At 38.0% G+C, this 21,776-nt stretch overlaps 1 protein-coding gene across 50 annotated transcripts in view; it reads left to right on the forward strand.

Moving 5' to 3' along the window:
- The window catches only part of TTN (titin), a 348,879-nt gene that overhangs the window by 134,040 nt on the left and 193,063 nt on the right, over positions 1-21,776 (forward strand). For all 50 annotated transcript variants that reach the window (XM_073633763.1, XM_073633783.1, XM_073633784.1 and 47 more), the window contains exons 73-99: positions 820-1,098; positions 1,194-1,475; positions 1,604-1,882; positions 1,974-2,261; positions 2,421-2,699; positions 2,807-3,085; positions 3,175-3,453; positions 3,568-3,855; positions 3,976-4,263; positions 5,141-5,422; positions 6,090-6,368; positions 6,483-6,764; positions 8,616-8,894; positions 9,521-9,808; positions 9,895-10,173; positions 11,021-11,299; positions 11,775-12,053; positions 12,257-12,544; positions 12,637-12,924; positions 14,706-14,996; positions 15,088-15,375; positions 16,569-16,661; positions 16,750-17,032; positions 17,116-17,299; positions 18,774-18,863; positions 19,251-19,518; positions 19,607-19,867. In XM_073633763.1, coding sequence (XP_073489864.1) covers positions 820-1,098; positions 1,194-1,475; positions 1,604-1,882; positions 1,974-2,261; positions 2,421-2,699; positions 2,807-3,085; positions 3,175-3,453; positions 3,568-3,855; positions 3,976-4,263; positions 5,141-5,422; positions 6,090-6,368; positions 6,483-6,764; positions 8,616-8,894; positions 9,521-9,808; positions 9,895-10,173; positions 11,021-11,299; positions 11,775-12,053; positions 12,257-12,544; positions 12,637-12,924; positions 14,706-14,996; positions 15,088-15,375; positions 16,569-16,661; positions 16,750-17,032; positions 17,116-17,299; positions 18,774-18,863; positions 19,251-19,518; positions 19,607-19,867 — 7,122 coding nt within the window. The remainder of the gene's footprint in view (positions 1-819; positions 1,099-1,193; positions 1,476-1,603; positions 1,883-1,973; positions 2,262-2,420; positions 2,700-2,806; positions 3,086-3,174; positions 3,454-3,567; positions 3,856-3,975; positions 4,264-5,140; positions 5,423-6,089; positions 6,369-6,482; positions 6,765-8,615; positions 8,895-9,520; positions 9,809-9,894; positions 10,174-11,020; positions 11,300-11,774; positions 12,054-12,256; positions 12,545-12,636; positions 12,925-14,705; positions 14,997-15,087; positions 15,376-16,568; positions 16,662-16,749; positions 17,033-17,115; positions 17,300-18,773; positions 18,864-19,250; positions 19,519-19,606; positions 19,868-21,776) is intronic.

Here is a 21,776-nt window from a genome sequence, read left to right on the forward strand (position 1 = left end):
AATTAGCTTTTTGTCTATGTAAAAAAACTATTTTATTAAAATGCAGCATAAAGTTATAATTATGTAGTAACAGTGAAGACATGGAAAGGACAGTTAAATGCTTTTAAAATACTAAATAAAAAATAAGTGCACTGTATTTAGTATTGTTTTAGTAGAGTATTCACTACTCCAGGTGCAGCAGTCCATGTATATTAGCTGAGTGTGAACCTACCTCCCAGTTTCGAATTTCAAATGCTTTTAAAATGCTATTTCTAATTTTCTTGATACTCCATATTTGTCTAAATTGGTCACATGGAAAACAAAGTAATGCTTTTTAGATCCTCTCCCCCATCCCTATAGCTTATTAGCTCACATTGTTATGGAAGGACAAAAACAGAAATTTTTACCTCATAGAGGGCTGTATTTGCCTTTATGTCTTTGGTTACACATTTTTCCCATTATCAGTAATAATATAGTCACCTCATGTGAGCCTATTTATATATTAGCACAATATTTTAAGGTGGATGAGGACCAATAAAACCAGTAAAAAAAGTTCTGTGTAGAAGGGATCTAGCAGAGAGTTGTTGCTTTTAGTGCCCAAGGTTGATGGATCCAGGCTCCACTAATGGAAATCCAGTCCTGAGGTCAGCTGAGATGTGTTTTCAAGTCTCAGTTAGATAGATATAAACATTTTTAGAGCCTTGATTTATCTGTACCATTTTAGTAATTATTGATTGCTTACCCCATATGCTGGTATAAAGGAGGCAGTATGGAATAGGCTAACGTTTCCTTATAGAAGAAAGCAGCTTCCTAAACAAATGTTTTTTGTTTTATTCTTAGAACCCCCAATTTTTGTTAGAAAGCCTAGTCCAGTGGAGGTTCTGAAAGGCGTTGATGTCAGTTTTGAGTGTGAACTTTTGGGAACCCCACCCTTTGAAGTTGCCTGGTTCAAAGATAGGCGACAGATTCGAAGCAGTAAAAAGTTCAAACTCACTTCCAAAGACACCTTTGCTAGCATTCATGTTCTTAATGTGGAGCCAGCTGATATTGGTGAATACCAGTGCAGGGCAGTCAACGAAGTTGGAAGTGACAACTGTGTTTGTGCTATCAAGTTCAAAGGTACTGTATACTAACTTATCTTTGAAAGTATGTTCTGCCTTCCTCCGTTAAAGTTTATTTCATGAGTCTCCTTGGACACTTGTCTTCTTCTATAGAACCACCACGATTCGTGAAAAAGCTCAGTGACGTCACTTGCTTTTCTGGTGAAGCAACTGAGTTGCAGGCAGTTACTGAGGGCTCCCAGCCCATTTCAATTACTTGGCTAAAGGACAAAGGAGAAATTGTCAGAGAGAGTGAAAATATCAGAATCTCTTATGTAAACAACATTGCAATATTGCAAATTGCCAGCACAGAATCCTTAAGTGCAGGAAAATACACGTGCCAGGCTACAAATGAAGTAGGCTCTCGTGAATGTGCATCTGTACTTTCTCTAATAGGTTGGTAACTTATGCTAATTTTTAGTAGCATCACTAAATTCAAGGTGTTAGCTAGCATATAGTTTAAACCATATAGTTGTCAAAAATAAACCTATATTTTCTTTCCCTGCACATTAATTTTGTTTCAGAACCAGCAAGAATAGTGGAGAAGCCAGAACCAATGAGAGTCACAGCTGGTGATACCTGTTCTCTTGAGTGTACCGTTGCTGGCTCACCTGAGTTAATAACTAAGTGGTATAAAGATGCCAGGGAGATAAGGAGTGATCATAAGCACTCCATTACCTTCTCTAACAAGAGGTCAACGCTTAAGATTCTCTCTGCTGACAGGGGAGACAGCGGGGCATACACTTTCGAAGTTATGAATGATGTTGGTGAAAGCAGCTGTACAGTCTCAGTTGATGTTCTTGGTTAGCACAATTTTTTTTCATTATTTAACATTTTATATATTTATATATGATAGGTATCTGGTTTCACTTATAGCATACTGTCCTCCTACAGATCGTGCCATACCACCATCTTTCACCAGAAAACTGAAAGATACCAACAGTGTCTTGGGATCTTCTACACGCTTGGAATGCAAAGTTTCTGGATCTCTTCCCATTTCTGTCTCTTGGTACCAAAATGGCAAAAAAATTGTTAGCAGTGACAAATATGATATCACCTTTGCAGATAATACCTGCACCATAACAGTGAACTCACTGGGGGCTGCAGATGTCGGAACATATACATGTGAAGCTGCCAATGTGGCAGGAACTGATGAATGCAGTGCATCCCTTACAGTCCAAGGTTGGTAGAATTTGTAATCTTGATGGAAAAACACTCCTTAAAAGCTGCTATTGCATACCAAATATCTTAACTCTTCTTATAACAATCTTTGTCTTGAACTTGCAGCTTTTGGAGAGAGTTTATCTAATGTTTTTTTCAATATCATTGCTTTGTATTTAGAACCACCTTCTTTTGTGAAGAAACCTGATCCCCAAGAAGTGTTACCAGGCTCAAATGTTACCTTTACCAGTGTGATTAAAGGAACACCACCATTTAAGGTTAACTGGTTTAGAGGAAGCAGTGAACTGGTGCCAGGACCTAACTGTAATATCTCCTTGCAAAATTCATTTGCTGCATTGGAGTTGTACAATGTAGATTCAATACAGAGTGGTGATTATACTTGCTTGGTAAGCAACGATGCCGGCAAAGACTCATGTACAACACATCTTCTTGTGAAAGGTTAGTTGTACCACTAGCAAGAGTTTTACAATTAGTTCATATTTTCAGCCATAATATAGTATGGTTCATACTCATGTAAAATATTTTTCTTTGCAACACTTCAATAGCTCCAGCAACATTTGTGAAGAAACTGAATGACACCAGTGTTGAATCAGGCAAAGCTATCACTTTGGAATGCACATATGTGGGTTCTCCAACCATTGTGGTCACATGGAGAAAGAACGGTAGAGAAATAAGCCAGTCTGAGAGGTGTAGCATAATCACCACAGAAAAATCTTGCCTGCTGGAAATTTTTAATGCCACACAGGAGGATGATGGAGAGTACACATGCCATGTGGCAAATGAAGCTGGCCAAGACACATGTAGTGCCTTGTTATCCGTTTTAGGTTTGTACTTTTTTAGGTGACTATAATGAAACATAGGATTTTTGCTAAATGTCTTTTAATGGTTCTTATTCCAATTCTTTGTTCTTTAGAACCACCTTATTTCATTTCACCTCTGGAACCAGTGGAGGTTACCATTGGAGAATCTACATCTTTACAATGTCAAGTAGGAGGAACACCAGAGATAAAAGTGTCTTGGTACAAGGGAGACACTAAGCTAAGGTCCACCCCTGCTTACAAAATGCAGTACAAAAATAACATTGCCACATTAGTTTTCAACAAGGTGGAAAAGACAGATAGTGGTGAATATATCTGCAAAGCAGAAAATATAGTTGGATCTGCCTCTTCCAGTGCTCTTTTCACTGTGCAAGGTGAAATTAATATCTTTACAACCACTCTTATACACTATACACTTTTTTTTGCATGGGGGAAAACTGCTTGGGGTTTGAAAAATTCTTCTGACAATAAACCTTATTCTTTTACAGAGCGTAAGGTGGCACCTTCATTTGCAAGGAAAGTTAAAGATGTTCAGGAAACTATTGGCTTACCTGTTACTTTTGACTGTCGAATAAATGGTTCAGAACCAATTGAGGTTTCTTGGTATAAGGATGGTGTTCTTTTGAGAGATGACAATAATGTGCAAACTTCATATATAGACAACATTGCTACTCTTCATATTTTGAGCACTAGTGTTGATCACCTTGGTCAGTATTCTTGCACAGCTATAAATCCCATTGGTTCTGCATCTTCCAGCGCTAAACTTATCCTCACAGGTTTGTTAAATTATGAGTGCCACTGCTTTCCATTATTATCTTTTCTTTTTTTTTTAATAACACAGAAGAACTTTATTTTACAAACATATAGAAATAATCTTAACTATCTTTCACTTACAGAACCCAAATCAGCTCCTGTCTTTGACATAAAACCCGATTCTACTAATGTTCCTCTTGGTGAAGCTGCTGTTTTTGAGTGCCATGTCACTGGAACACAGCCAATTAAAGTCTCTTGGGCAAAGGACAACAGAGAAATTCGGCCCGGAGGAAACTACAAGATCACTTTTACAGAAAACAGAGCACAGTTAAAGATCCTGAAAGTCAGTAAGGTCGATGCTGGTAATTACACATGCTATGCCAGCAATGAAGTTGGAAAAGACTCCTGCTCAGCCTCTCTTGATGTGCAAGGTAAAGCTACGATAAAAGCTACAATAGAATATTAGTTTGCTTAATGTGTCAAACATTTTATCCTTATCTTATGGCTTGTAAAATAGCGTTCTTCTACAGTAAACGTAGTACAGTATTTCTCAATATTTTCCTAATGTGAAATATGTGATTCTCTTGCATTAGCTTTGCTATTAATATTTTACAGGATAGAGATTTCATTGAAAAAAATTAAAGTCTTCAGCTTGCAGACAAACATTGGTTGATGAACAGATAAACAAATAATTGCAGATAAACAAAGGCTGCATTGTTCATCTGAAATGCCATGTTTTTAATATTGCAACTGCCATATACAGTTGTACTCTTAACAATAATAATTAAAAAATGTTTTACTTTTTGTGCATTTTTTCATTTGTTAGCCTTTAAAAATACAGAGCAGGCCATATATATATATATATATATATATATATATATATATATATATATATATATATATACAAAATTGGCTAAGAGGCACTCACGGGTCTTGCAGAGGAGGAGGATCAAAAACCGCACTGTTTTTTACTGTCAACGTTTTGATGAAGCTCGGTCCATCTTTCTTTCCTCTGCAAGACCAGTGAGTGCCTCTAAACCAGTTTTAGATTTATATGGATTTCTTTGTGGGTGAGCACCTGGGCATTTACTTCAATCATAGAGTACCGTGGCTACCCTTGGAACTATATGTCTATATATATTATTTAGGGCCACACATTAGTCATAATCATTGTAACTTTAATTGAGGCATACAGACATCAATGACTTCTGATCACAAAAGAATTAACATGGCATGATTAAAATGTTTACACTAAGCCTTCATGTCCACTATTGAACATGCTAATTAATTTTTATCTCTTTTCACAAGAACCACCACGTTTTGTAAAGAAGTTGGAGTCTTCAAAGGTCATCAAGCAAGGAGATTCTGATAGGTTTGAATGCAAAATCAGTGGATCACCTGAGATTAGAGTTGTTTGGTTCAAGAATGATGCTGAGATCCAGCCTAGTGCTAAATATGCAATGTCCTTTGTTGACTCTGTGGCAATGTTGGAAATAGCTGATGCCAACATTCATGACAGTGGAGACTACACTTGTGAAGCACACAATGATGCCGGCAGTGTCAGCTGCAGTGGTTCTCTAAAAGTGAAAGGTAAAAGTCATGTTTAATTTACTACAACAAATAGTTCCTAAAGGAAACTGAAGGATACATAAATGTTCTTAGTCCTTGCATTTCCTAATAGGCTGCTTCAGATTTATGATGAATATTTTATTGTTTGTGATATGATATATACAAGGGCACTTCCCTCATTGGATGAAAATGATATCTTAAAAAAATCCTTAACTTTCATGTATAGTATGGTGAAAGTGTCTTAACTTGCCCTGTCTCCTGTTTTAAATATGTTCCTTCTTTAACCAAATGATTACCAAACAGAATAAAAAGCCCCATTACTGATATGCAGATGTTTTACTTTTTGTAAAAGATTAGGAGCTAAGCCTTTATTTATATGTCTAAAGCAGTGACACAAGACTGTCACAGGAAGGGTTGAGTTTTATATTTGCTGTGCAGGCTGTAAATGAAAGCCTGGCTACACCTTCTCTACAGTTTGCAAGAGACATGATGGTTGTGCCCAGTAGCAGAACAACTGAGTCTTAGTAGTCACGCTGGAGCTTAGTTGCAGTAAACAAGTTGGTTAAACTCAATTTCTAGCAAGCAGGAAGTAGGATTTTCAGCTTGACTAATGATAGTTTGCAGCAATCATATTCATTAAAAAATTTACTCATTAAATGTATCTTCTTCTTCTTCTTCTTTATTGCAGAGCCTCCTGTTTTCATTGCAAGGCCAGAACCCGTGCTATCATTAAAAGGACTTGATGTAACTCTTAAATGTCAGTTGAACGGCACACCTCCATTTGAAGTTTCCTGGTTTAAAGACAGAAGGGAGATTAAGAGCAGTAAGAAATTTAAGATAATAACAGAAAACTACCTTGCCTCCATACACATCCTTAAAATAGATGCTGGTGATATTGGTGAATATCAATGCAAAGCAGTGAATGATGTTGGAAGTGACACCTGCTTATGTTCCATTAAGCTTAAAGGTTTGTATAGTTCCACTACTTTCAGTTCTTTTTTGTAAAATTATGCAAAATAATATCAGTTTCATTGTTTTTGCTTTCCATGGTTTTTATAAAGTATTACATTTTTTTCTACAGAACCTCCAAGGTTTGTCCAAAAACTTGAGAACTTTACTTCAGTGGTTGGAGAGCCAGCTCAGCTTCAAGCTGTAGTCGATGGCACCCCACCGATCACTGTTGCATGGCTCAAGGACAAGGAAGAGGTTGTTAGAGAAAGTGAAAACATCAGTTATTCTTTCGTCAATAGCATTGCAACTCTTACCTTTGCAAGTACTAAACCAGAGAATACAGGAAAATACACATGTCAGATCAAGAATGAAGCTGGTGCACAGGAATGCTTTGCCAGCTTATCAGTGCTAGGTCAGTATCGCTTCAGTAAAGAACATTTTCATTTTAACTTAACCAAGTCTTTATTGTGTTTACCTCATCGTTTTAATTCTAGTTTATATTGTTGACTCAGGAGATCAAAAGATTGTATTGTGGTAGACTATTTGAAACTAAGTACTGAAATGCAAAGCAAAAATGGCAACTGCTCCCATCTATTTACAACTCACAAAAGTGTGCATGGGCATGGAAACAATACAAAAAATTTCCAAGCAGATTTTCTATATAGTCCGTGTGAAACAAAGTCTAATATGTTTCAATAATGTGCATTAAATACATAAGTTTTGTTGCATACAATTTCAAATATACTGTACATGAAGCCACACTGCAATGTCAAAGTACTTCTAAAATGTATGGTACCTAATTTTAATTTAAATGAGATCTACTGTATATAGCAATGAACTGAAAGAAGGCATGCCTTGGAGATAGCCGCTATCCTTCTTAACCACTTAAGGACCGAGCCTCTTTCTGAGATTTGTTGTTTACACGTTAAAAACAGTTTTTTTTTTTGCTAGAAAATTACTTAGAACCCCCAAACATTATACATTTTTTTCTAACACCCTATAGAATAAAATGGCAGTCATTGCAATACTTTCTGTCACACCGTATTTGCAGAGCGGTCTTACAAGCGCACTTTTTTTGGAAAAAATACACTTTTTTAAATTAAAAAATAAGACAACAGTAAAGTTAGCCCAATTTTTTTTATATCATGAAAGATAATGTTACGCCGAGTAAAATGATACCCAACGTGTCACAACATGTCAAGAAGTGTCACGCTTCAAAATTGCGCCCACTCCTGGAATAGCGACACACTTTTACCCTTAAAAATCTCCATAGGCGACATTTAAAAAATTCTACAGGTAGCATGTTTTGAGTTAAAGAGGAGGTCTAGGGCTAGAATTATTGCTCACACTCTACTGATCACAGCGATACCTCACATGTGTGGTTTGAACACCGTTTTCATATTCGCTTCTGCACGCAAGCTCATCGGGACAGGGCGCGTTTACATTTTTTTTCTTATTTATTTAACCTTTTATTTTTTATTTTTACACTGTTCTTTAAAAAAAAAATGGTGTCACTTTTATTCTTATTACAGGGAATGTAAACATCCCTTGTAATAGAAAAAAAAGCATGACAGGGCCTCTTAAATATGAGATCTGGGGTCAAAAAGACCTCAGATCTCATATTTACACTAAAATGCAATACAAAAAAAATTTCCCTTTAAGAGCTTTGGGCGGAAGTGATGTTTTGACATCACTTCCGCCCTGCAATGATATGGAGACGGGTGGAGCCATCTTCCCCTCACTCGTCTCCATGTCACAAAAGGGGAAACATCCGATCGCCTCCGCCGCTGCCAACGGCTCCTGCCGCCGATAAAAGTGATCTCATGGAAAATTCACTGCAGAGGCCACTTTTATCTGAAAGCGGACCTCCTGCTGAAGAAGAGGATACCAGGGTTATTGCAGCTAGCTGCTGCCATAACAACAATATTCTTCTTTAAAGTACCAATGTATAACGACAGTGGGCAGTCCGGAAGTGGTTAAACACACCAGAAGCCCAAACTTGCTTAGTTTCAGTGTGTATCTTCTCCAAATCCAACAAAGCAATGAAAAATTGGTAACCACTCAGATTAACTAGTAAAAGCAAGGTGCACATGGGAAGGGCAATAATTGTTTACTTTAGTCTTTATTAGTTGGTAGTATCTCTGTGTGTGCACTTTATCGTGTGTCCTATATATAATTATGAGAATGATTGAAACAGCACATAAATACTATAACATACAAATTAATTGAAAGTTTTTATAATATGCTCACCACTGTTTTTCAGAGCCTGCAATTATTGTTGAAAAGCCACAACCAACAAAGGTCACTGCTGGTGATTCTTGCACCCTGGAGTGTACCGTTGGTGGAACCCCAGAGTTGATAACCACCTGGTTTAAAGATGGGACAGAACTGACAAGTGATGCGAAATACAAGATTAGCTTCTTTGGAAAAGTTTCTAGCCTGAAAATTCTTTCCACTGGTACAGATGACAGTGGGGAATATGTGTTTGAAGTGAAGAACAATGTTGGCAAGAGCAGCTGTACAGCCATTGTTGATGTCTCAGGTTGGTAATGCAATGTGCTTTAGTACAATTTTATCTATTGTCTACTCTTTGTTTCTGCCAAGCTGATTAACGGGGCTGGTTTTCCGTTGTATGGCATCATATGTACACATTTAGCATTGCACCCTTTCCCGGAGAAAAAAGAAAAAATGTATACTCTTTGTATTAATCCCCATTGATGTTGACTTTAAGAAAAGTAGGCATGCACATAGGGGTCCTTCCTGGCCTTTCATATTCTTATTGGTTTTACATCATAATTAAGAGAATGATGGAAAACCATAACAAAAAGTCGGTGGTTCTGTATTCAGTCTATATTTCCAGATTTCTATCAATTTTTATACTCTGGAAAACATGTAAAGTGATGGAGCGGACAAACAGCAGCCATTATCATTATTTTTTGTGATGTAGGACAAGAAGTTCTTGTAAAGTTGATGCCCCTCAAAATGTTGTTATTGACAGACAATGAGCTATGATTCAGGCTTCAGCTGAACCACATTAGAGTCTTGTTGTCTATATGGATGTTCAAGATTGCATTTTTTAAGTATTTTTAAGGTTCAAATAGGCACTCCAGCTTTTTGCTTTAATTTAAAGCATTTTCTGTATTAACTTTTTTATTTTCTACCTCTCAGACCGAATTATTCCTCCATCTTTCACAAGAAAACTAAAGGAAACATATGGCTTACTTCAGTCAACAACCTCCATGGAATGTAAAGTATCTGGATCTCCACCCATTTTAGTTTCTTGGTCTTTCAATGGCAGTGAAATTGTCAGTGGAGACAAGTACCAGACTGCCCTTACAGACAACACGTGCACGCTAAAAGTCAACGATCTAACACAATCAGATACTGGAAAATATGCATGCCATGCTACCAACGTTGCTGGATCTGATGAATGCAGTGCTGTTTTGTCTGTTAAAGGTTAGTTTGATAAGCAGTATGTGAATCTTATTGACTTTAATGTCTGCATTCTCTGCTCTGCTTCTAATTACAGTTTTTGTTTTTAGAGCCACCTTCATTCGTGGAGAAGCCAGAACCTGTGGAAGTTCTCCCAGGTGCCACAGTTATTTTTGCTGGAGTGATTCGTGGAACTCCACCATTCAAAATTTCTTGGTATAAAGGAAGTGAAGAAATCTTGCCAGGAAGTAACTGCAATATTACACTAACCGAGTCCTTGGCAGTTTTGGAGCTTTACAATGTCAGTACCCTACAAAGTGGGGAATATTCTTGTCATGTCAGTAATGATGCTGGAAAGGACTTGTGCTCTACTCAACTTTTTGTTAAAGGTTAGTATAATAAATTAAAATAGAAGTAATGTATTGAAAATTGCAGCACAATGAGTAAAATGGTACCCATCAATAAAAGTAATGTTATACAGTAATTTATTGTCTAACTGAGTAAATGTGCTCTTTCAAATTTTTAATCTTGTTATATTTACCCATGGTACATATTATTTTTTGCTTGTTTTTTAAAATTGTACAGATGAACTTTAGGGATTCATCATTTGAATAATTTTAGAAGGGTTTGTATCTGGTTAAATCTGCCGTGTATCAGTTGAGCCTTTTTATTTTGTTGAACTTGAATAGCTTATAAATCCAGTTTTTAGTTGGCCTAGACACTACAGCTCCCATTGTTCTTCTGCTTCCCCCACATCAACATCACAACTCTAGGTATGATAGACACTAGCCCTGGTGTCATATCTCTGCCCTTCTAATTTTGTCCACTCACAAAACCCACAGCTGCAGCTTCATCATTACCTGCATTTTTGAAATAGAGAAAAGGCAAGCATAAGGTAGACAGGGCAAAGACATAACAGCATTGAGGTCTATCATACCTGCAGCACCTGACTGGTGGGGGAGCGGAAGTACAGAGAAAGCTGTATCCAGATCAATTAAAAGCGCATTTTAAACTATTCAGATAAATAAAATACTTCATTTACACAAGATGGAGGTAACCAGCTACAACCCCTCCAAAGGTATTCAAATGATGGTGCCCATAGTTCCGCTTTAGGTTAACCAAGAAATTATTTAAATTTAACTCAGATTTTTTTCTTTAAATCATGCATAAATCTGCAGTTATATTCAATAAATATGCTTATAATTTCTATATACGTTTTGTTTTAATTTCTAATAGAACCTGCTGCATTTGTAAAGAAACTCAACAACTATCAGACAGATACTGGCAAACCGATTATTCTTGAGTGCTCTTATATTGGAACTCCTCCAATACATGTGACATGGAGGAAGAATGGTGTTGAAGTGTCTCAGTCTGAACGCTGCAGCATTACTACAACAGACAAATCTTGTATACTGGAATATTCAAGCTGCACAAATGATGATGATGGCGTATATACTTGCCATGTAGAAAATGAAGTCGGACATGATACCTGTCAAGCAACAGTAAAAGTTTTAGGTATGTAGTATGCACTGTATCTAGTTTTAGCTGTTGAATAATAGGGTAATGGTTACAAACTCCCTCAGGTTTAAGCTATAGAATGAATGGGAAAAGATTACAACTTCTCGCTTTTCACTATCATATGTCCTTTTTCTCTCTCTTTATGTTTTCTGGACAGGAAGTTGGTGGAGCTTCTCCTATAGCAGCAATAAAAAGTATTTTTTCAAGAGTAGAGTGGGTAGGGGATTAAAACATCTGTCAGGTTTTTATCTCTGTTTTGGGGAGTATCCTCTTACTACATACTTCAAAACAGGAAACAGTAGAAATCTGGAATTGGGCTTTAAGTGCATACTGGTGGTATCACAGTAACATGTGGTACGAAGGGTCAGCAGATATTCTATAATTAGTATTTATAAAAGGCACCCTTTAATGTGATTTTTCAAGCATACATTCCCTAAATTATCTATACTAACTGAGATATCTTGTCTCTCAGAACCACCATATTTCATTACACCACTGGAACCAGTGCAGGCCACCGCAGGTGATGCTGCTTCATTACAATGCCAAATTCAAGGCACACCAGAAATTAAAGTGGCATGGTACAAAGGTGATACGAAACTGAGACCAACAGATGGATGTAAAATACACTTTAAGAACAACGTGGCTACGCTTGTTTTCACTCAAACAAATGTGCATGATTCTGGTGAATATTTATGCAAAGCAGAAAATCCAGTCGGTACTGCCTCCTCTGCCACTCTTCTGACAGTAACAGGTAAACTTATTTTAAAGTCTAATAAAGTGCTTGTCAATAAATTTTAATTTTGCTTTTTCCAGAGGCTATTTAGTCAGTACACGATGGCAAAACATAAAGTGCATTTGCATTGTTCCGCCTAACTATTAAAGCTTCCTGCTAATAAACTAGCATAATACTATGTACAGAAACCATTCAACAATTTTTACTGCATCTTTCTGCAGAACGTATCGTTCCACCTTCCTTTGCAAGAAAAGTGAAGGACATACAGGAAACTGTTGGCTTATCGGTGTCATTTGAATGTCAAATAGTTGGGTCAGAACCTATTGAGGTTTCTTGGTATAAAGATGGTGTACTTTTAAGAGATGACTATAATATTCAAACATCATATATAGATAAAACTGCTACCCTTCAGATCTTTCAAACTGACAGACACCATGCTGGGCAGTATACTTGTAAAGCTTCTAATTTTGTTGGAACTGCCTCTTCTAATGCCAAACTCATTCTGACAGGTTTGTAGGTTGTCTATTTCTATATTTTATCAACTGTGTCAGATTTATTGCAATAGTCCTAACACCAATTTCTTAAATTATATCCATTTTAGAGGGTAGAAACCCACCATTCTTTGACACAAAACCATCACCAGTGGATGTACCTGTAGGAGACCCTGCAGAATTTGAGTGTCATGTGACAGGAACACATCCTATCAAACTGACTTGGACCAAAGAAAACAAAGAAATCAAAACTGGAGGAAATTACAAAGTTACCCAACTGGAGAATACAACAAAACTTACAATTCTGAAGACAGATAAGGCTGATTCTGGCCAATACACATGTTCTGCCACCAATGATGTTGGAAAAGACTCTTGCAATGTCAAGCTTAATGTACAAGGTATTATTATTTCTTTAATATGTCTGCATCTTTATTCTAAAATGCACATTAATGTGTAATGTGCTTCAAGCAATAATTTATAATGCATTACAATTTAGGCACTGCTGCAAAGTACAAATTGTCTTTCTTGGTCACTGTGCTGTCCACCACTTTCCTTTACTATTACCCATCTACTGGCCGCAGCACACTCTGTAGCCAATAGAGGGTCAAGGAAACAAGAAAGGGCTGGCAGCACTGTGATCAGGAGTGTTCTGGTTACTTTGTATTGTTTTGAAACACCCAAATTCAAAGATAAATTGGGGGCTGTATAAAAAAGTAATACTGCACTGTTCAGGTATTGGAGGTTATTTGCACTATTACACACACGTTGCACTTATGTAGCCAGTGTCGCCAACCTTTTTTACTAAAAGCAAATAGACTGTTCACATTACAAGGGAATTTTCACTTTACAAAGGCATTTTCCCTTAGCTTAGTGAGTGTGGAGAGAATTCATTTTTCAGACAATATCCAAACACATGCAAGGAAAAAAAAAACAATATTTTTGCTTGCACATGATTGGACAAGGGAAGTTAGCAGAGCTTCATCTCATTCACTCAGATAAAAGAAAATTACTTTGCAAAGTGAAATTTCCCTTGCAATGTGAACAACCTATTTGCCTTTAGTAAATCAACCCAGTTGCCTCTCGGAAATGGCACAATTTAATATTAGCATGTGTATCATGTGACCCTATGCTGAGAAACTTTCATTTTCTGTTCCTCAACAATGAAAATGAAGCTGAAGCCACATACAAAATTATGATTTTTGCAGTCCCAGGGCTAATAAATATAAAGTTTACACCCTGTATTTTTGTTTCCAATGTGTATTAAAGCAGTTGTAAACCACGGCTGGTTAAAAAAAAAATACCTATAAGGCAGTTGCATAATGTGCTCGTATGCATTATGAAATACTTACCTTAGAACAAAGCCCTCCCTCGGCGTGCTGTCACCACTGAGAGGGCTGACATCTCTCCCAGTCTTTCTACTGGGTTTGTGCACTCCAGCTGTGTGATTGGCTGGCGCATACACGCAGCCGGAGCCCTTGGTTCTGACACGAAGCTCTCAAGTTCCGGCAAGGTATGCTGGACCTTGAAAGCGCATGCACCGGTGATATCACTGGCTGCATCCAGGGGGGATATACCCTAAACGGTGCACATTTAGGAGATATTAATTTTACCTACAGGTAAGCCTTATTATAGGCTTACCTGTAGGTAAAAAAACACAAAGCAGGCTTTACTCCAGCTTTAATATCCTAGCTGTTATTAATGATTCTGTTATAGTGAACAGTGGAATGATGATTTCTGCAGCTACACAATAAGTTTTATTGAACTAATCAGTGCCTAGTTAAATAATACAAGGGAGTCAACCATATTAACTATTATATTAGGTATTTTACATATCAGACTGGGGTAATCTATAGTTTTTCAGGTCTCAAGATTATTTTTGATTTGTGCACCTCAGTGGGGTAGGGGAAAATTACTGATAATGCTAGGTATAGGAGGAAGGGCTTGAGTCAGCGACAAAAAGGGATATGCAAAGTTTGAAAGAGTAAACGGTGTAATTTAATTGGTTTTGCAGGTTGGTGGTCACAATAGCTTTATCTGCTTGGATCACCTTAAATACCAACCATCTCTTTGGAGATTGGTGTTTTTTGTGTAGCGAAAGCCAGCCATTTCTTTAATAAGCCTCTTAAATAAGGTTTATTTTTATTATATGCATTTATAATATTTATATCTTCATATACAGAACGGAAAGTGCCTCCAAGTTTTACTAAAAAGCTTTCTGAAACTGTTGAGGAGACAGAGGGCAACTCAATTAAACTGGAAGGTCGTGTTGCCGGCTCCCAGCCACTCATTGTTTCTTGGTCCAGAAATAACCAGGAAGTCCAGCAATCAGTTAACAGTGAAATCTCTTTCAAGAACAATGTGGTGATCCTTCAGATTAAAAAGTCCAGCCAGGAAGATGCTGGTCTATATACTTGCAAGGTGTCAAATGAAGCTGGAAGTGCACTCTGCACTTCTTCGGTACTCATTAAAGGTTTGTTTTTACGTTTTGTCAAATATTATTACAAAATCACAAAATTTGTAAAACTTTGTAAATTAAACAAAAGTTGTTGTCCTCTTTACAGAACCTAAGAAACCTCCAGTATTTGATGTTCCTCTATCACCTGTAACTGTCGCAGAAGGAGAGGGCTTACAGCTTAGCTGCCATGTTGAGGGATCTCAACCAATCAGGATTCAGTGGCTCAAGGGTGGACGTGAAATCAAATCTTCAAATACTTGCAGTGTCACCTTTGTTAGAGGAACTGCAACATTAGAATTGAAAGCAGCTGCTAAAGGAGATGTCGGAGATTATGTGTGCAAAGCCACCAACTCTGCAGGAAGTGACTCAACAATGTCTAAGGTCACAATTAAAGGTACAAAATACAATAAAACAAATACAAAAAAACTTTTCACTGTGCATGTCATACGCTCATTTATAAATAGTATTTAAAGTTTTCTTTCCATAGGTGATCATAAATAAACAAAATTCATATTACATTTTTTTTAATTTTAAAGATTTATTTATCTTCTGCTGAATGGTGGGCATAAAATATATAGTAAAGTTGTTATCAAACTTTTGACACCCAAATCTCAATGATAACAGCCCTTCAACAGGGTTTATATTCCAGGAATGTTGAGACGGGCTTACCGACGACGTGACAGCTATGACTGAGTGTCACATTGGTCACATTAGTGAAAGCTCCTGATAGCAAACAAGACTGGGAGCTATTAATGACATCTCTTCACTGTGCTGTTGGTGTGCAGTGAGCATGTTCTCAGAACAGAATGGAGGTTCCTCATAGAGACACATATGAGGAGATTGGGTGTTAATACCAAGCCATCCTGCCACTGCATATAGCTAGCGAGAACAGGTTAAAGTGTATGAACAACTTCCTGCACTTGTATTTGGTACTTAGAACTTGGTAGGTAGGTACCTTGCTGCCCTCTTAGGACTGTAGGTGTCTCTTCACATGCAGCACTATAAAACAACAGAGAGAGGGCGCACCAGCCATGCACAATGCCTTCGTAAACACTTTATTAGTAAATAAAAGCAAGTAATATACTCACAAATGCATAGTGTCAACAGGCATATCAAATACTTACTGTCACCAGATCCGCAACACTTAGCTTGTAGCACAAGAAGACCCTTCAGCATCCAATATAGCTAACATGTTTCAAGGGGCATCCCCTCTTCCTCAGAGCCAAAAGATTAGATGTCTGAAGTCTGGCTTATATACAAAACACTGCACCATACAAACAAAGTAGGTCCCTCCCACATGGGATGGGGTGGGTCACAAAACATATGATCGCTTTCTTATAAGTATCGTTAACAAACTAATATTTACATAATTACAAATCCATTTTACCAGTAGTCAATTTTCCTTTGATTAGCTCTCATTAGTCTCTCCAAGGCTTTCTGCCTTGATGACAATGGTCACTAGGACCAATTCAGGTGTGAACCTCCCCAGCAGGGACACAGTAAAAATGTCTAACTCTTCCCCACTTTATCCAAAGTCCAAAGTTTTGCTTTTGCATACATGTTAATAACTATTTGTTTTTAATTCAGAAAAAGCACCTGCAGCAGCACCTGTGAAGAAAGCAGCAATTGAAGGAAAGCTATTCTTTGTCTCTGAACCAGGAAGTGTAAAAGTTGCAGAGAGTAAGTGTTTATTATTATAATTATGAATTCAACCCCTCCAACCACCTTTCCACTGCTCACAATCACTAATGTTATACCACTCTTGCAGAGGGCACTGCAACATTCATTGCTAAAGTTGGAGGTGATCCAATTCCTAATGTCAAATGGATGAAGGGTAAATGGCGGCAGATCAATCACGGCGGCCGCATTGTGGTTCAGCAAAAAGGAGATGAAGCCAAACTGGAAATCAAAGATGTCACCAAGACTGATTCTGGACAATACAGATGTGTGGCTGTGAACAAACATGGTGAAATTGAGTGCAGTCCTAGCCTGTCGGTTGAGGAAAGGAAACAAGAGTCCCTTGAGGGTGACCTCAGAGCTAAACTTAAAAAGTAAATAAACGCACATTAATATGCTGTAAAAAAAAACATACTGTACATACAGGGTGATACTTATTCTCTAAATGTCATTTTAGGACTCCAACGAAGAAGAAGGAGGAGGAAGAAGAGAAAGCCATTGATATAATGGAACTCTTGAAAAATGTTGATCCTAAGGAGTATGAAAAATATGCCAGGATGTATGGAATCACAGATTTCCGTGGTCTTCTTCAGGCTTTTGAGCTTCTCAAAGCCAGCAGAGAAGAAGAAAGCCGCAGAATGGTATGTCTGATTCCTTATTATGTCTTTGTAAATTTAGGATTATTGTTACACAAACCAAGTTTCATTGTACTCCCAAACCCATCCTCAGGTTTCCTCTGCAGTGCTTATTTTACATATGGTTGCTTATTGATTGGTGCAGCCACATTTATACATTGTAGCTGCTCTAAGAAGAATTACAAAAAATAGTTAAGTTGGGCATATGACCAGTTGCTGACATCTAACGTAGCAGTATTTCATGTGCACATTTGAAATTGCAACCATTGCAAGGACATATAAGATTTTGCTTAAAGTATATCTAAAATGAAAACATTATTTTTTTTTTATTTTGAATAGAGAAGATAAAGATTAAAATTCCCATCAAGTTTTTTTTTTGACAGTTGTGTCCTGAGTGATGATCTTTCTTTACTTTCTGTGCAAAAAATAAAAATCTCTCTAAAGTTAAGTAAAACCTTCTAATGCCGCGTACACACGGTCGGACTTTTCGTCTACAAAAGTCCGACAGATGCCGACGGACTAAAGCTGGCTGACAATCCGATCGTGTGTGGGCTTCCCCGGACTTTCAGTGGACTTTCAGCGGACTTTTCCAGCCTCAAATCTGATGGACTTTAGATTTGAAACATGCTTCAAATCTTTACGTCGTAACTACGCCGGACCCAGAAATCCGCTCGTCTTTGTGCTAGTCCGACGGACAAAAACCCACGCTAGGGCAGCTATTGGCTACTGGCTATCAACTTCCTTATTTTAGTCCGGTGTACGTCATCACGTACGAATCCGTCGGACTTTTGTGTGATCGTATGTAGGCAAGTCCGTTCGTAAGAAAGTCTGCCGCAAGTCCGCCGCAAGTCCGCCAAAAGTCCGTCGAAAGTCTGTCGGACAGGCTGTCGGACTTTTGTAGTCTAGGTCTAGGTTCCCATTAGAAAGACATATTCGTGTTCTGACTCAAAATTTTGCATTGTTTCAGCCCCAAGGGTCCCCACATGTTGAGACAGACAGCAAAAAAAAAAAAAAAAAACCTGACCAAGTTTCTAGCCACAAACATTTGGCTTTGGGCTTTAGACATTACAGAAAATTTTAATGAAAATATTTCGGAAGCTGTCATTACTGATCACCTTGGTGACTGCTGGTTGACTTGCAAACTATATTTTCACTTCTCTTGAACAAGCATTCAGCAAGTAATATCATAGTAAAATTAGAGCTTCCTATCTGCATAAGTGTTTTGCATCAATGATTAGAATGGCTCACAGAAACCATTTTCAGAAGTCAGTAATAGCATTCTGCACACTCCCCAGAGTATTAAATAGTATTAAACCAGCCTCTTGTTGACATATGTCTTTTGCAACATGGTTTAAATGTGTTATCAACAAGAACAAATATTTAGTTTCTGGGAAAATTGACTAGAATTATAGAGTACAATCGTTGTCATGCTGCCATGATTACAGTTATAATGAAATATGTTTTTATATTCATCTTCTAGGAGTTAGAATTTGAGGAACGTTCTCAAACGGAAGAGCAGGAATTTGATGAGCTTGTGTCATTTATTCAACAAAGAATGAGCCAAGCTGAGGTAGGAAATGATTTCTTAACTCTTAAAGCTGAACTGCAGGCAAACAGCCAAATACACAAATGAATACACACTGTTGTACCTACCAACGGATTTGTGTTTCTGTCCATATAGTCTTGAGTGTATGCAGCACAGGCCTGTCTAGCAGGAAAAAGGACCTGATCTTTTGATCTGCAGTTTTACTTTCAATCAATCCCCCACCCCCCACCCCATCCTCACATTCAGGTACTTACACTGATTGCATATAAAATACATTTAAGGCTGTATTAACAAGTAAAGAGCTGCATTATTTTCAGCCTTTTAATATCTGCCAGGAGTTCAGCTTTAATTCAGTATGATCTATAATTAAAGGGATATATAGTTATGTTATTATTATTACTTTATTTGCAGCCTATTAATTTAGTCAAAGATATTGAGGATCAAACTGTGCAAACAAAGAAAGAAGCATTGTTTGAGTGTGAAATCAAGATCAATTACCCTGAAATCAAACTCTCCTGGTACAAAGGAACAGTAAAATTGGATACAAATGACAAATATGAAATTGGTATCGAAGGAGATCGTCATTATCTCAGAATCAAGAACTGTCAGTTGGAGGATCAAGGAAATTATCGTGTAGTGTGTGGACCACACATTGCTAGCGCCAAATTAACTGTGATTGGTAATTACTTTATTTGTCAACATTGATAAATGACCCTAGCTGTGTTCTCTATCTTTCTTCTAAAATAGTGATTTGTATTTCTTTGCAGAACCAATAGTTATAAAGCCTCTCCAGGATCGGTCCATCAAGGAGGGACACAGTAGCACTCTGATTTGTGAGATCTCAGTTCCAAATGTGAAGTCTCAGTGGTACAGAAATGGAAAAGTTATTGAACCTCAAGGAAGATATCGAACGGAGGTCAATGAGAAAATTCACAAACTTACTATCCAAGATGTAAGAACAGAGGACCAAGGACAGTATACCTGCAGATATGAAAACTTGGAAACTACTGCAGATCTTGTTATTGAAGGTTTGTATTTACAGCCCTGAGTAAAGTATATGTAAAACAATCCATTCATTTTAAAGTAGAAATGAAAGCCAAAAATATGTATAATGTATATACAGTATCTCACAAAAGTGAGAACACCCCTCACATTTTTGCAAAAATTTTATTATATCTTTTCATGTGACAACACTGAAGAAATGACACTTTGCTACAATGTAAATTAGTGAGTGTACAGCTTGTATAACAGTGTAAATTTGCTGCCCCCTCAAAATAACTCAACGCGCAGCCATTAATATCTTAACAAAAAAGAGAGAGAGAAGCGCCAGGCAAATCCTAGTGCAGCATTATTTTATTCAGTTAAAATACAAAAATAGAAACAGTGTGAGGTGCACTTACAGAGTGCTAATAAGAGTAGGTGCTTCCACTTTGAGCATCACAGAAGAGCCGCCGGGGTGTCCCTGGGGAATAGTCCATGAGCACCATTTGTCAGCGGGAAGCTGAAGCCTCAAGGGACCTCGGGAGGATGCCGGCTGAGTAACTCTGTGTGGAAACAATCCGGAAATGTCAAACTGGTGAGCTACAGAGGCTCTTCTGTAATGCTGAATATGGAAAGCACCTACCCATATTAGCACTCTGCTAGTGCACCTAACACTGTTTCTATTTTTTGTATCTTAACTGAATAAAATATGGTTGCACTAGGATTTGCCTGGCGCTTCTCTCTCTCTCTTTTTTTGCCTTCCTTTTTCTCACAGTGATCGGGTTTCCCTGCCTGCTCCTGAAGCAGCCTCGCTCCCTCTACAGCATTCATTTCAGAGACTCAGATCAAATAGGGGCTCATCCCCTAGAACTCTAAGTTCATCTGTTTTTATCTCAGGACTTTGATTGATTTTTACAATTTTCTTTCATTTTTTAAATTTTAACAGTTTTTATTTTTTATAGTTGCTTTGACGAACTAGCATACCTATGCATGCCTTCCTACTAATCATCAGATGTTGTAGCGCTGAGCATTACACCAGTTCTTTTTGCGTGTGTTTTTATTAATATCTAAACCGCTGGCAACAAAAGTGAGTACACCCCTAAGTGAAAATGTCCACGTTGGACCCAAAGTGTCAATATTCTGTGTGGCCAGCATTATTTTCCAGCACTGCCTTAACCCTCTAGGGCATGGAGTTCACCAGAGCTTCACATGTTGTCACTGGAGTCATGTTGGAATACTGCCTTACGGCCCAGTCTGCGAAGGGAGGGGATCATGCTCTGCTTCAGTACGTCACAGTACATGTTGGCATTCATGGTTCCCTCAATGAACTGTAGCTCTCCAGTGCCGGAAGCACTCTTGCAGCCTTAGACCATGACACTCCCACCACCATGCTTGACTGTAGGCAAGACACACTCCTCACCTGGTTGCCGCCACACACGCTTGACACCATCTGAACCAAATAAGCTTATGTTGGTCTTATCAGACCACAGGACATGGTTCCAGTAATCCATTTCCTTAGTCTGCTTGTCTTCAGCAAACTGTTTGCAGGCTTTCTTGTGCATCATCTTTAAAAGAGGCTTCCTTCTGAGACGACAGCCATGCAGACCAATTTGATGCAATGCGCGGTGTACGGTCTAAGCACTAACAGGCTGACCCCCTACCCCTTCAACCTCTGCGGCAATGCTGAAAGCACTCATGCGTCTATTTCCCAAAGACAACCTCTGGATATGACGCAGAGCACGTTCACTCAACTTCTTTGGTCTACCATGGTGAGGCCTGTTCTCAGTGTAACCTGTCCTGTTAAACTGCTGCATGGTCTTGGCCACCGAGCTGCAGCTCAGTTTTAGGGTCTTGTCAATCTTCTTATAGCCTAGGCCATCTTTATGTAGCGCAACAATTCTTTTATTATTATTATTATTATTATACAGGATTTATATAGCGCCGACAGTTTACGCA

This window comes from Aquarana catesbeiana, linkage group LG06 (assembly GCF_042186555.1).
Source record: "Aquarana catesbeiana isolate 2022-GZ linkage group LG06, ASM4218655v1, whole genome shotgun sequence".
Lineage (NCBI taxonomy): Eukaryota > Metazoa > Chordata > Amphibia > Anura > Ranidae > Aquarana > Aquarana catesbeiana.